The 13,931-nt window shown below is 39.6% G+C and overlaps 2 protein-coding genes across 2 annotated transcripts; both read left to right on the top strand.

Annotated features, from left to right (window-relative positions):
• Nucleotides 1-268: 268 nt before the first annotated feature.
• On the top strand, nt 269-4,282 carry slc25a15a (solute carrier family 25 member 15a; the record flags this gene model as incomplete). Its single annotated transcript, XM_079271361.1, has 6 exons — nt 269-336; nt 779-1,037; nt 2,226-2,366; nt 2,457-2,632; nt 2,731-2,889; nt 4,149-4,282. The coding sequence occupies exons 1-6, from the start codon at nt 282-284 to the stop codon at nt 4,280-4,282; spliced, it is 924 nt and encodes a 307-aa protein (XP_079127487.1). The 5' UTR covers nt 269-281.
• Nucleotides 4,283-7,052: 2,770 nt separating this feature from the next.
• Nucleotides 7,053-11,971, top strand: stoml3a (stomatin (EPB72)-like 3a; the record flags this gene model as incomplete). Its single annotated transcript, XM_079271777.1, has 7 exons — nt 7,053-7,131; nt 7,853-7,956; nt 8,687-8,759; nt 10,777-10,859; nt 11,009-11,212; nt 11,569-11,703; nt 11,780-11,971. The coding sequence occupies 7 exons, from the start codon at nt 7,053-7,055 to the stop codon at nt 11,969-11,971; spliced, it is 870 nt and encodes a 289-aa protein (XP_079127903.1).
• Nucleotides 11,972-13,931: the final 1,960 nt, after the last annotated feature.

The raw sequence follows: 13,931 nt of genomic DNA, 5'->3' as shown, positions 1-13,931 counted from the left end.
TTCCCTCCCTTGTGTCTGAAGTCAGATAGGCTATATTGTGACCGTATTGTTCTTTTTTGTAGTTTAATATTTTAGTCGATCAGTGCAACGTGTACAAGTACGTTGAGTGTTTGTAATGTGTTTGTGTGAGAACTTGAAGAGATGATGACATGGTACTTAAATAGCTTCAATTTTCAGGTTCACAGAACTTATATGAATCATTGAGAACTTGAAGAGATGATGACATGGTACTTAAATAGCTTCAATTTTCAGGTTCACAGAACTTATATATATGAATCATCATGCCTCCACATCCCATAATCCAGGCAATCATCGACTTCTCAGCTGGAGCAATAGGTGAGTGAACAGGATCTATTCAGATTACTGATCTATTATCTCTGTCTCTCTCTCTTTATTCTGTCTGTGAGTGTGTCTGACTGACTGACAAGCTAAACACCTTTTATACATTCTTTTTTTAAAAGAGTTTTTCAAAGAAAGACGGCAGTGTTCCGTCTCTGAATTCATTTTCATACATAATTATTATTAGAGTAGTACTGAGGATCTTTCTTGCTAAATTGATTAATGATGACAAATATGTTTATCTTGTCTTGATGTTTTTCTGAAGTCAAAATCAGACCCACTCTGGGTCTGTGTACTATATGTGTATTTAGTTGCAGAAACATGACAATAATAAGTGTTCAAACTGTTCCCTGGACTCTGCTTTGACGCTTTTGCTCTGACATCAGTTGCATCTCTCTTATTGAATCTGAAATAGATGCCTCTTAAAATCCTTCCTCAGGTGGTGCAGCTTGTGTGCTGAGCGGTCAGCCGTTTGACACCACAAAGGTTAAGATGCAGACATTCCCCACCATGTACCCTAGCTTCATCCACTGCTTCACATCGACCTACAGGCAGGTGGGACTAAGTGGTCTCTACAAAGGAGCGACCCCAGCTCTCATATCCAACATCACTGAGAACGCTGTACTCTTCTTGAGTTATGGTCTCTGCCAGGATGCTATCCGCTTTGTGTCCAGGATGGATAAAGGGGCTGATCTCAGGTTTGACAGTGACATTTCCATGTATTTATTCAAGTATCTATGATAAGCTCCATAGCTGGATGGGGTGAGGAGCAACATTTTGACAGATCAGTGTAATAGAATGTAAAAAAATAACATTAAAAATGCCATAGCACAGTATGTCATAAAAAGGGATAAAGCATGTCATATAAGTATGTCATAAAAAATGTAATTGTATAATATGTAAAAAAGTAAATAAAAACGTCATAGGGTATTATGTCATGAAAATGTCATAGTATAGTATACCATAACAAAGTCATGAAAAATTACCAAGTATAAAAAGTCATAGTACAGCATGTCATTAAAAAACAAACATAAAAAGTCAAAGTATTGCATGTTATAAAAAGTCCGAAGAAATGTCATAGGAAAGTATGTCATAAAAACGAATGAAAATGTTATTGTATAGTGTGTCATACAATAATGTCATATTATATCATGTCTTTAAAGGCTTTCACAAAGAATGTCATGATATATTATGCCATAAAAGATGTCGTAAAAATAATACAAAAAATGAATTGTATAGTATAATACAAAGTAATTAAAATGTTCATAGTAAACTGTTGTAAAAAAATGTATGGTGTCGTAAGTCTTGAAATGTTATAAAAATGTCACAGTATAGTCTGTCAAAAACAATGGAATGAAAGAGTCCCAATCTCTTGTAGGATAGTATTTCTTAATAAATCAAGTTTAAATTATAATATGCCATAAAAAACTAATTAGTACCGTAATAAAAAATCACAAAAAATGTCAGCATAGTATACCATGAAAATGTCATCGTATAATATGTCAGAAACGTCTCAGAAAAATGTATAATTGTATAGTATGTCACGAAATGTCCTAGAAAGTCAGAATATTGTTATAGTAAAGTATTTTACAGAAAATTAGGAGTGTAGTTTACCATAAAACATGGTATACGATTATACTATATTTTACTAGTCATAAAAAACATAAAAAGGTCGTGGTATAGTATGTCTAAAATACGTTCCTTAAAAATATAATAAAGTATGCCATCTGTGTGTCAGCAGACTTCAGCAGATGACCTCCTATTCATTTAAGAATAGAAATGTCCTGAGTAATCCTAAACACTGAGGTAGGCAGTCTTCCTCTACGCGCACTAAATACATTTAATTGTTTATTTCTTCTGTTGTCCTTCTTTTCTTTGCTCATCAGTGATATCCAGAAGGCATCGGCGGGGTCTTTAGCCTCCATCTTCTCCTCCATGGTGATATGTCCAACCGAGCTGGTGAAATGTCGCATGCAGGCCATGCACGAAATGGAAGCATCTGGCAAGATCGCAAGTGGACAGAGAAGGTCAGTGTGACCAAAAAGAAAAACACTGGAATGCGCAGAACATCTACTCAGTCTACACATTTCTGACTGTGTTTTGTGATGTGACTTCAGCACAGTGTGGACCGTAGTGAAGACAGTGTTGAAGACAAACGGCCCCCTGGGTTTCTACCAAGGACTGTCATCCACCATGGCCAGGGAGATACCAGGATACTTCTGCTTTTTCGGGGCCTATGAACTGTGTCGGTCTAAATTTGCGCAGTACATGGGCACGGACAAGGACGGTATAGGTATGGTTATTATTTTGAATGAGTTGTTTTTTTTGCAGTTTAGGATGTTGCACTTGTTTCTGTGATTCACTCCCACACAATATTTTTGGTCTTTGCAGGTGTTCTTCCGCTCATGTTCAGCGGTGGATTTGGGGGAGCTTGTCTGTGGTTGATGGTCTTTCCCATAGACTGTGTGAAGTCCAGGATCCAGGTGTACTCTTTGGCTGGGAGGCAAGAGGGCTTCATGAAGACCTTCAAGGGTATCGTACGTAATGAGGGTAAGATTTGAACATACATTTTAAAATTAAAATTCACCCAGAGAGTGTATGGCTCTCAACAGCACAGTTTACCTAAAAAAAGGATAAATATTGCCTGTTGTTGTCTTCTCAAATGCCTCTACAATGTTTCATTCCTGACCTTATTTGTGACAACATGAGAGCACAGCTGACAGGCTTACATCACACAACCATATAATCATAGTTTAAACGAAAGAACAGCAACTGTATAATTTGGCTTTTTGTGAAAAACCCTGGTTCAGTCGAGAACGGCGCTGACTCAAACACACACTTACTGTCTAGACTTCACTCTCTCATGTTGTTCAAAACCAGTTTAGACGTTCAAATCAGTAAAAAATCTTCATAGACACACTTCTCACCTCAAGTTAATTCTGAAGAGAGGAATTCTCCAAGAATATTTGTTTTGTTATTGTATGTTTTCTAACTTTCTCTTATACATCTGCAAAAAAAACGAACATGTCGTGTTTAAATACAGTGAGACATTGTGGTATTGCAGCCACCATGGCTGTTATCCAGTATTCACCTTCCTGTCTATAGTGACAGAATAAAACCCCTTTTGGCAGTTGTTTGATGAGCGGGACAGGCATCAGGAAGGAAGACTGTATTTGTTTGTAGTTATTCTGTCTGATGGTGCCAGTCAATGTGCATAATAAGACACAATTATTCTGTATTATTCAAATTAGCCAAATAAGCGCTGAAGGAGATATGGTTATTTCGGGGCAACTGTACATCTCATCTCTGTCTACATGCTGAATGCACTGAGTCATAGCCAGATGTCCCACCATCTGCAACATCTGTTGGCACGATGGGGAGGTGTACGGAACAACTTGGCCGTAAGAGTGTATGGAACAGGTCTAATGCTGTAGAATTTCACTTTAGAAGTACATTATTAACCATTAACATTTGATGATCATTTCAAAATTGCCAAAGCTTGACACTGTAAATGTTTGTTGACATGTCACAAATGAAGCTAATCACAATGATTGAGCCTGGGAGGACACTACCATCAAATGTCAGGATTTCAATGTGAACTTGTGTACCGCAAACTTAAACAGAGGCCCTGAGTGTTTTAACGGTGGAGCTGAAATTTTTTGACTTTGAAAGGCTCTGAACGCACCACTGCTGGTCTAGGTGAGAAGCAGAGTGTGGATGAATCGTGTTGCTAATTGGCCCAAGCTGGGGGCCTGACCTACCCGTGGGGAATGACCTGTGTACCTGCGTGACTCTCTCTTGTCCCACAGGGATCACTGCTCTGTACTCGGGCCTGACTCCTACCATGATACGCACCTTCCCTGCCAACGGAGCCCTCTTCCTGGCCTATGAGATGAGTCGCAAGTTTATGATGGAGACAGCTGGCAACTGTGGAGCGTCTTGACACGTGAAGACAGTTTGATGAGATGTGACACATGGTGCTCTGCTGGCCGCAGCGATTTGAAATAAAGTCTGAATCTTAACATCCGTATGTCAAGGGGTGACACTCACCTGTGAATATACTTCATCACGGTCGAAAGATGCCTCGGTTTTACCTCGTCACTCATTTTTCAGTGAGTTTTGCCAGTCAAATCACAACAAGGACTCAGAGAGTGGAATATAAACGGACAGCTCAACCTGCCCTCTCTGCAGTTTTAAGCAGTTCAGCTCATCTGCTCAGCTGCACTAAGAATGATATTTAAGAAGATTTCGTTTGACCCATCTGAATGCTCACCATTTTCAACATGTAGTAAAGTTGCAGAAACTTTTAAATTCACTGTTCTAAAAAAACTCTTGAAAAGTGGACGGTTAAAGTAAAGCTGCAAAAATCTAATTATAAAAGCATGTGCAGTGCAAACGGTTATGTTTAGACTGAAAACCTCTCTTTTTTTGTTTCGTTTTGTTTTGTTTTGTTTTGTTTTGTGTTTGCTGGAGCACATTCTTAGCTGCCTGCCTCACCACAAGTCCTGTTCACACTCAACTGCTGTGTCCACCTGCAGCAGAAAAGACAATGTTTTGTTGCACAGGATTTAAAATCACTTGAAAACCATATTCTGTTAAAAGAAAGCTGATTGTAAATTATATCATAATAGTAGTTTTTTTAGTTTGAAGCTTTAAATTTCAAGTAATAAATAATCTTGGACAAGGGAATGGAGTTAGTCACAGAACCACTTAATAAGAGGAAGTTAATTCTTTCATTTTGAGAAAATGTCAGCTGCTAGGAATTATGAGCAGTCTTGCATGGTGGAATAAACTGTTTTCGATTAAGTACACACGCATCATTTTCTTTTTTACAATTTACAACAAGCCCTGAAACTAACAAAATGAAATTTAAAAAAGGGCTAAAATAGCCTGTTGTGTGTAGTGTTGTGAACAACTGCACCGGGATTCACATGCACTCACGTAGTGAGCTGGCTGTCATGTGACCAAGTATCATGTGACATTGAATTAAAGGGACCTCAGTGAATGATGATGGCAACCAGCAGCTCACGTGTCAGTTATTAGGGCTCACACACAATCATGTTTTCAAACGGGTACATGTGACTGGCTACTATTGAAGATCATAATGATGTTATGCTCACTGTAATTAATCACACAGCATTTTGAGCGTCGTCATGTGCTTTACTTTGTTGCACACTGACTTGGGTTTATTTGATCTCACATGCGTTTAGTAGTGCAGAGATGTGGAAACCATCGTCTCCTCTTTTAGTGGATTTGTTGGTCAACTCCCAAACCACCAAAATAAAAGCTCATTTGTGTTGCATTTCTTTCCTAAACACTGATCAGTTCAGTGGTTTAGTGAAGGTTTATGTGTGTTCCAATAACCATATCTCCATTCTATTAATATGCCAGACAAATATCTAGTGTGTCCAAATACATAGTATATCAAATACAGTTTGCCACAAATACCAGGATGTACTGCGTCGGGTCGCATTTTGCAGCACGCAAACAACTGGTGATGTCTGAGATGCCATATTTAATTCTGAGGAGAAAACACTGACTGGACAGATTGTTTTGTATCTCGTGTGGGTCTAACTTCAAAGGAGTCAGATCCAAATATCTCAATCCAGCTTCAAGTCTTTGACCCAACCGCTGCTTCAGCAATAGATTCCAATTCCACGTATTGATCATCTCTCCATTGTTTGCAGTGTTGTCTTTGTCATTGCCTCAACGGCATTTAGATATTGACAACTTTGCTTTTATTCATTTGTGTTCCTTTGACTTTCCTTTGCTCGTCCTCCTGAATTTATGCTGAATGACCTTACAAGGGATTACGTAGTTAAGATAATTGATTGATGGGTTGATGTATAATCCTGCTGAGCAGGGATTCTAGGCAGGGGAGCAGCAAGGGGGGGGGGGGTAATAGAAGGTCCTCTGTAGATCAGACCGTCTCATGTCGGACACCGCTCGGTCCAGCCTTCGCGGTCCTCAAAGGACGTGGCCGACGTGGACCGCGGAGGCTGCGTCCTCCGAAGGATGCAGCCGCTGGATTGGGACACAGCCATACTGTGCACTGTGTGCATCTTCTCACCACAGACAGGACTTGGTTTTTACTGTGTAGCCAGGCTCTTTTACATCCTGTAATTATGTATTTGCATACTCTCAGTTGCTCAACACTACACTGTTATTGAAATTAATTAAATACAATGAATCATATTTTCTCTTATGTGTTTACTTCCACATTCCTCCATCTCCCTCCTTCTCTCACACTTTATTCAGCCTTTCTCCTGTTTGAAAACATTTGAATACATTTTGGATCGTTGGTTTTATTTCCAATGTGGGTCAATTTCCATCATAAGCTGATGTGCACATGATCACATCGCCTTTGTGTCTGCACCAGCTCTCATGTTTCACGACTTGCCACCTATTGTTTATTCATAACCCTTCGCGCAACAGGTGTCAGACTACTGTGGGTGAATGTGAGAGTATAATGGAAAAGCACAAGAGCTGCATTGTAAGGCATCCAATACAGGAGCCACATAGCAACTGGTTAGGCTCTGAGGTTCATGTTGCCTGTTGGTACCCACTAGGTGAGTCCAAGAGTCACACACCAAGTGGGAGTGGAAGTGTGGCGTGTCAGGCGCCTAGGGAAGGGGACAGGCCACACCCCGTAGGGAGAAAAGACGGGTAAACAAGTGCAGCACTGCTTCACTTGCTCCATCACACCAACACTAATGATCTCAACCACGTCCAGCACGGCCGAGATGGTTACACAGGGTAAACTTCAGATCAACACCGAGGAGCGCATCGAAGGTAAATACTTTTCATGGTCTTTTAAAAAATCGGGCACTTTGACTGTTGGCGGATGACAGGGAAGCAGAACGAGAGGGATGAGTCTGAACTACTCAGGGTGAACATGCCAGGGATAATAGATGTTGTTTGAGGGCCCCTGTTTCTAACGCACACAGAAACTCTCAGAGTGCCGGAGTCCTTGTTAATTATTTACAAGGAATTTAGGTTTTTGCTTACAATGTTTAAAATTATTTGTAGTACATCTGAGGGCTTTAAGTGCCAGCCAAGCACTGGTCTGATAAGGTCCAGAGGTCCAGACCAACGATTTAAGGTGCAGATCTTCAAAAATGGCTTCATAAAAAAAGAGATGCCAGTGCATTAGATCACAGTGTAAGCATTCAAAGGACGGTACATCAATAATGTAGCAGTTTACACAACACCCTGTGACTCAGGTGGATGTGGAGTAACGTGACTTCCCTCAGAGATTAATTACACCATTAGCGACAAATTAGAAGTGTGGATCCACTTCACCTCACTGCTCGCTTGCGTTTTGTGTCATCTTTGATAAAAGATGCTGTCCCACTGGATCATTTTACTGTTGAATTGAGTGAACAAAATGACCACGGCAATCTTTGGTCACAGGTGCTCACAAGTGAGGACATGCCATGGACAATGTGCAAAATAGGTCACCTCTCTGTACTTTCCAATGCAAGCCTTTAAAAGTGTTTTTCATTCTCTACAGATAAACACTCAGGGAGACTGGGATGTTTCGGCTGGCTGTTGGTCCTCATATCCCTCCTCTTTATAACAGCGACCTTCCCGATCACATTATTTATGTGTGTTAAGGTAAAGTATATGCTCATAGATGTACACTACTGATTGTAGGATCAGGCCAGTACTTGTCTGTATACGGATACCAGCGTCTTCGTATTGGACTGGCTCGGGCTTCAGTCAGTATTTACTGCTTTGGAATTAGACTGTTTCTATTATCATTTTCTAAATTCCAACAAAGTCTAACCAATTTCCTTCATGATTTTTTGGCAGGTCAGAAAAGACTAACTAATTCCATCAGTCTAGCTTTCAATGAGTTGGAGCAAAGCATATTTGGGATGCAGAAATGTAATTCCTTTGTTCATAAAGGGGGCTTCACATGGCAGGTGACACACAGAACCGAGATCATTTAGTCGCCTCCTCTCTGCCATCCTGCAAAACTACGTAATGTATTCTGTGACCAGGTCTCTGTGCTTACAAGTTAATATCTTTGCATCCAATATAAAGAGACTTTTTTGTGATTTCAGAATTATTCAAATTACCCAGATGGCAAGTTTGTGTTCGTAAAAAAACGAGTCTCCACAGTTGGAGCAGTGCATGCATCGGTTCCGGGTTATACAACGGCCAATCAAGTGAATGAAATGTGAAGATGTTATAATAAACACAGTGACTGTGGTCTTTGAGAAACCTACATTATATAAGGTATAAGGTATAGATGAAAGTGAGTTTAATCTAAGTCTAAGGTTCATTTCTTTTTGGTCTTTCCTATGTTCTCTGTGCGGCCGGCCATGTTTCTAACATCCAGATAGTGAAGGAGTACGAGCGAGCCATCATTTTCAGGCTCGGCAGGATCACAGACAGGAAACCTAAAGGGCCAGGTTTGTTGATTGATTGCTTTAGTGACTTTATGTAACATTTTAACAGCATACTATTCTATTAGTTTATGACATAATGCACATGACATACTTCATGACATACTATATGACCATGACACTTTTTATGGGATGCTGTTCTATGATTTATTTTATTTACGGAATTCAATACAATGAAACACATTGTTTATTTTACATATTTATGGCATACTTGTCATGTCTCGTCCAGCTACTTGGGTTAAGTGTGTCTTTTAACCCAGCATCCCATCATTTCCTGTTTTATTTTGTGTTACTCACCTCCCCTCTCATTTTAGATACCTTCCTGCCTGCCCTTGTGTGTTTCCCGCCTGTGTGATTGTTTTGCAAGCCCCGGTGGTTTCACCTGTGTCTGATCCTCCCCAGTTTGTCTTTGTTCCCTGAGTCAAGTATTCCAGCAATTCCTAACGTTAGTTCTCCTGTTTTTTTCTAATCTCTACCTGTTATTCTTGACTTTGGTTTTTTACATTATCCTGACTAACTGACGGATCTCCTTGGTACCAAACCTGTTTTGGAAAGTAAAGACTGCTCAACTGCACCTAGTCCTGCTCTCTGAGGAGGGATTTTCAGTCCTGTTTTTTCCCTGTGGGGGGTGCAGTTACAATACTATACTGTGACTTTATATGACAATTTTAAAATGTACTAAACTACGACTTTTCTATGTCTTTTTCCAACATACTATACTATGACTTTTTTGACATACTATACTGTGACCTTTTTTTCGAGATTCTAAACTGTCTGAGAAGTTCGAGGGAGGGCAGAGACTTTGTAGTGGGTTGGTGGTTTTGCCCGTCCTGGCTCTCTGTCCTTCTCTCCAGCCCCTGCTCACTCCCCCAGACCTTTCAGTCCTGGTCACATGACATCCCCTCCCACCTACACACCTGTTCCCACTTTCCTCATACAACACTGTATATTAAAATAAATAATTGTGTCTATTGCTTCGCAGATATTTTAAATCACACATGCAACAAGTAACACAAGTTTAAGCTGTTGCAAGTAACTCCACAAATTATCCTTTTAACATTGTTAAGCTGTCTATGTTTGCAAATTCATATTCAAATGCTAATATGTTGCATGTTGCATTACTGTGGTAATTATAGCCACACCCAAATCTCACCTGCACCTGAGTTTGGGAATTAGGCAATTGATGGATTTAAGACCTTACAACTGTTCTGAACTGAATTATTTGGTGGATAATAGTTAAATACCTCCACCTCCTCCTCGGTGGTAGTTTTAGACTGAACGTGACGCTCAGTCTCCAGCAGGTCCTGTGTTTCTTTCAGAGCTGCTGCGATCCTGTTTGTCTCCGCTCTCTGTTCGTCCATCTGGGCTTTATAGAAATAAATAGACATAAATAAATAGATATTCATTATTTTTAATGTATCATTTTGAATTGGCCATTTTAAAAGTAGCTCGCAAGCCGAAAAAGTGTGGGCACCCCTGTTCTATGACTTTTCATGACCTTTTTTCTGATATAGTATACCATGAGTTTTTTACGACGTTTTTCCAGATTAGTATGGTATGAGTTTCCTTGAAATATGAGGTTTAATGACCTTTTTGATATTTTTTATGGATTTTTTCTTCATACAATGCGACACATTTTTACTTTTTTTAAACTTACTATACCATGACATGAGTCTTTAAAAAAACAAAACATTTAAGACGTACTATATTAGGATTTCTTATGACAGATTCACATACCACATTGAAACTTTTTTAAGGTCTTCTTTTGACAAACATTTAGTTTTTACCATACTATACTATGACCTTTTTATGAATTTTTCGACATACTATTTTATGACATTTTATTAGACTTTTTTATGGCATAATCTACTATGATATTTGATGACATTTTGGCATACCATTGTGCATTATACTGTGAGAAAGAAAATGTCCATAAAGGGGTTTTCTGCCATTAAATAGCTGTCACTTAAAAGGCTTCAACCACAATCACTAGAAACTAAACAGGGACTTTATTTATTTTCAGGACTTTTCTTTGTTCTGCCCTGTACTGATACCTTTGTGAAAGTCGATCTGAGAACTGTGTCCTTTGACATCCCTCCACAAGAGGTACGATTTTTGTTGTTGTATTTTCTTTTGCATTTGTTCTGGAAAATGTGTAAATATCATTTTTGTCTCTCCTTTATCACAGCTCGTCTCTGTCATCAATGAAAACTGTCTGTCATCGTCCTGAGTAAAAGCTGATTTTTACCTTACAGATCCTAACGAGAGACTCAGTGACGGTGTCTGTGGACGGCGTGGTGTACTTCCGCATAAACTGCCCCATCTCATCCGTGGCCAATGTGTCCGACGCACACTCATCTACACGGCTGCTGGCTCAAACCACCCTGAGGAATGTACTTGGTACCAAAAACCTTGCAGAACTGCTCTCTGACAGAGAGGGCATATCACTCAGCATGCAGGTGAGCTGTGTGGTGATAATTAATGAGGATCTGCAGGGCACAAGAGAAGTATGACTGTTAAATGTCTTTAATTGGTCCTTTTTTCATCTGCCGTCTTGAACTCTGTCTGTTGTTTTTCAGAACCTTGCATAAAACTGCTTTCTGCTTCTGCTAAAATGGTAATGATCGCGCTGAGATTGAACCAGCGAACTAATTTATCACAAAACCCCAAAAATGTGTTTATAAAGGCTAAAAAGCACCAGCTGAGGAGTTGGGTAGTTATGTATTATAGTTATTTGATTAAATCCTAACTGATGAGTGGAGCTAATGGTGGTTCTATGTGACTGGAGTATGTGTTATTTGATATTCCCGTGCAGGAATCTCTGGATGATGCCACAGATCCGTGGGGTATTAAGGTGGAGCGTGTGGAGATCAAGGATGTGAAGTTGCCTCAGCAGCTGCAGAGAGCCATGGCAGCAGAGGCAGAAGCTACTCGGGAGGCCAGAGCGAAGGTAAAGAGGACGTTGGGAAATTGAATTGAATTTCCTCTTAACGCAGAGAAATAACGATTCTCTGTCCGTGCTTCAGATCATTTCTGCAGAGGGAGAGATGAACGCTTCCAGGGCTCTGAAAGAAGCCTCCCTGATAATTGCAGAGTCACCCTCTGGTCTCCAGCTGCGATACCTGCAGACCCTCAGCAGCATTGCAGCAGAGAAGAACTCCACCATCATCTTTCCTCTGCCCATAGATATATTGCAGCATTTTATGAAGAGGGATTAATTATGTTATTGTTATGAAGTTATTGTTACTGTTATAAGCTTTAGTGGCATCTCTTTTAAATGTGGTCCAAGAGGCCTCGCGTGTGCAATTGTTTTCTTATTGTGATTTAATACTTAAGTACAAAGTGCAACATATACAGTTTCGACATTATAACCATTAAATATGTTTTACCAGCCAAGCTACAGTTTCGGTTCTGGAGAAGGACAAATAAATAAATATATTGATGAAATACACAAGAAAAGTAAAACAAAGAACCGTGCACGACAACCTTATAAAGACATGCTTTGATAAAACCATATCCAGAGAATAACCTCTGAAATACAATCTTTACCGGACAGAACAGAAGTCCTGTAAACGGTCAACAGAAGAACTGACATCCACGTGAACCGTCTTTGACATTGGATGTAAACTGTAAACAGATCCCTCTTATTTTAGTGTCAAACAAACATTCAGTAGATGAGTACAGGGTCATGTCCACAGGACACAGAGGCAATCAGTGCAACCTGATGGAGAGAAATATCATTTCTACCCACAGTAAAGCCCACCAAGTCAAAAATATTCAACTTAAAATCCTTGCAGATGTATCTGGGGGAGCTGATAATTATATCATATTATAATGAGGCAACATTTCTTCAGTGTATTTTTATATATTTGCTGTCTGCACTATGCTCTTTAAAATAGTTATACATATTCTGTACATCCAAATCATGTTATACAAAGGATATATTGCAAAACAGACAGTTGAGCTGAGTGGTAATGTAAACATGAACAAAAGCTTCAATAAAAACAAAAAGATGGCAGTTACTTTCCCTTTGTTGACTCATAATTCTCCTTGAGACCTGAGATTATTCTCTACAATGAGACATGAGGTAACAGCTTTCAAATTTTCAGGATTTTCTTGCTTCAATCATTTTTTATTCTCTAAAAAATTTTGGATCAACGCTTTCAAAAGTCATTATGTGGTTTAAATGGAGAATGAAGGCTCTGCAGCCATAATAGATTCTTCCATCACATTTGCTCACGAGAGTTTCTGTGGTAGAATTTCAAAAACACACAGAAAGCAACCAGCAACAGAGAAAACTGCAACAATTGGAGTCAGCTGCAGGAGCGTTGTTGATAAGGTACACTTAAAGAAAGAGCAAATGCAACATGATGACCAAATGTTGGATTTACATGTGTACAGGTCAATACATTTAGACTGCAGTGTCTGCACCATTCATGGCAGATTCTGCATCGCTTAACTCCAGAAATATGACCGTGTTCTACAGATCCCGCACAAAACTATTTTATTTTCTTAACCTGACTGAAGGTGAGAGGGCACCATGTGTATTACTATTACTATTATATAATAATTACATTTTTCTTGGTATCGTTTGAATACATCCTGGTCGGTTCTGTTTGGAATAGGCGGTAACTTGTGTGGCCTATACCCTTCTGCTCCACAGTCACACTGTAGGTAATCTTAAAACTAAATTCATTACTGGAAGACAGAACATGCTTTAAAGAGAGCAATATATGTACAGTTTTTTACAAAATTGTCAATACTATAGTTATGCTGTGTTGGCAGTTCGATGGATTTACGAGTTATGTTGTCGTAACTTCATGTCAACACTGACATCTAGTTGTTTCAGGAGAACGTCGGATGGATGATTGAGGTTATATGACGAGTCATTCATACACTCCTGATATAGGAAATGCTTCAGCATGAAAAGGTGAACGTACGCCAGAGAAGAATCCACACTTTGAGAGTAACTTGCTGTCGTTAGTTTTATGATTTTACTCAAGCTATTGCCTGTGCCTTGACAGACGTTGCTGGTGAGAGAGAATGGGCGGCAAAGGCGCTTCTTGTGTTCGCTGTTGCACTTCTGATGTTTGCTATGTCTCTCATCCTGAGCGCCGCATGAGAAAGTGGTGTAGAATGTGAGGCGGAAAAATTGAAATGAGGCACCGTGACTCCGAT

Source organism: Melanostigma gelatinosum (genome assembly GCF_949748355.1).
Source record: "Melanostigma gelatinosum genome assembly, chromosome: 7".
NCBI classification, from domain to species: domain Eukaryota; kingdom Metazoa; phylum Chordata; class Actinopteri; order Perciformes; family Zoarcidae; genus Melanostigma; species Melanostigma gelatinosum.
Note: the sequence above shows the minus strand (reverse complement) of the source record. Positions and strands in the feature narration are given on the sequence as shown.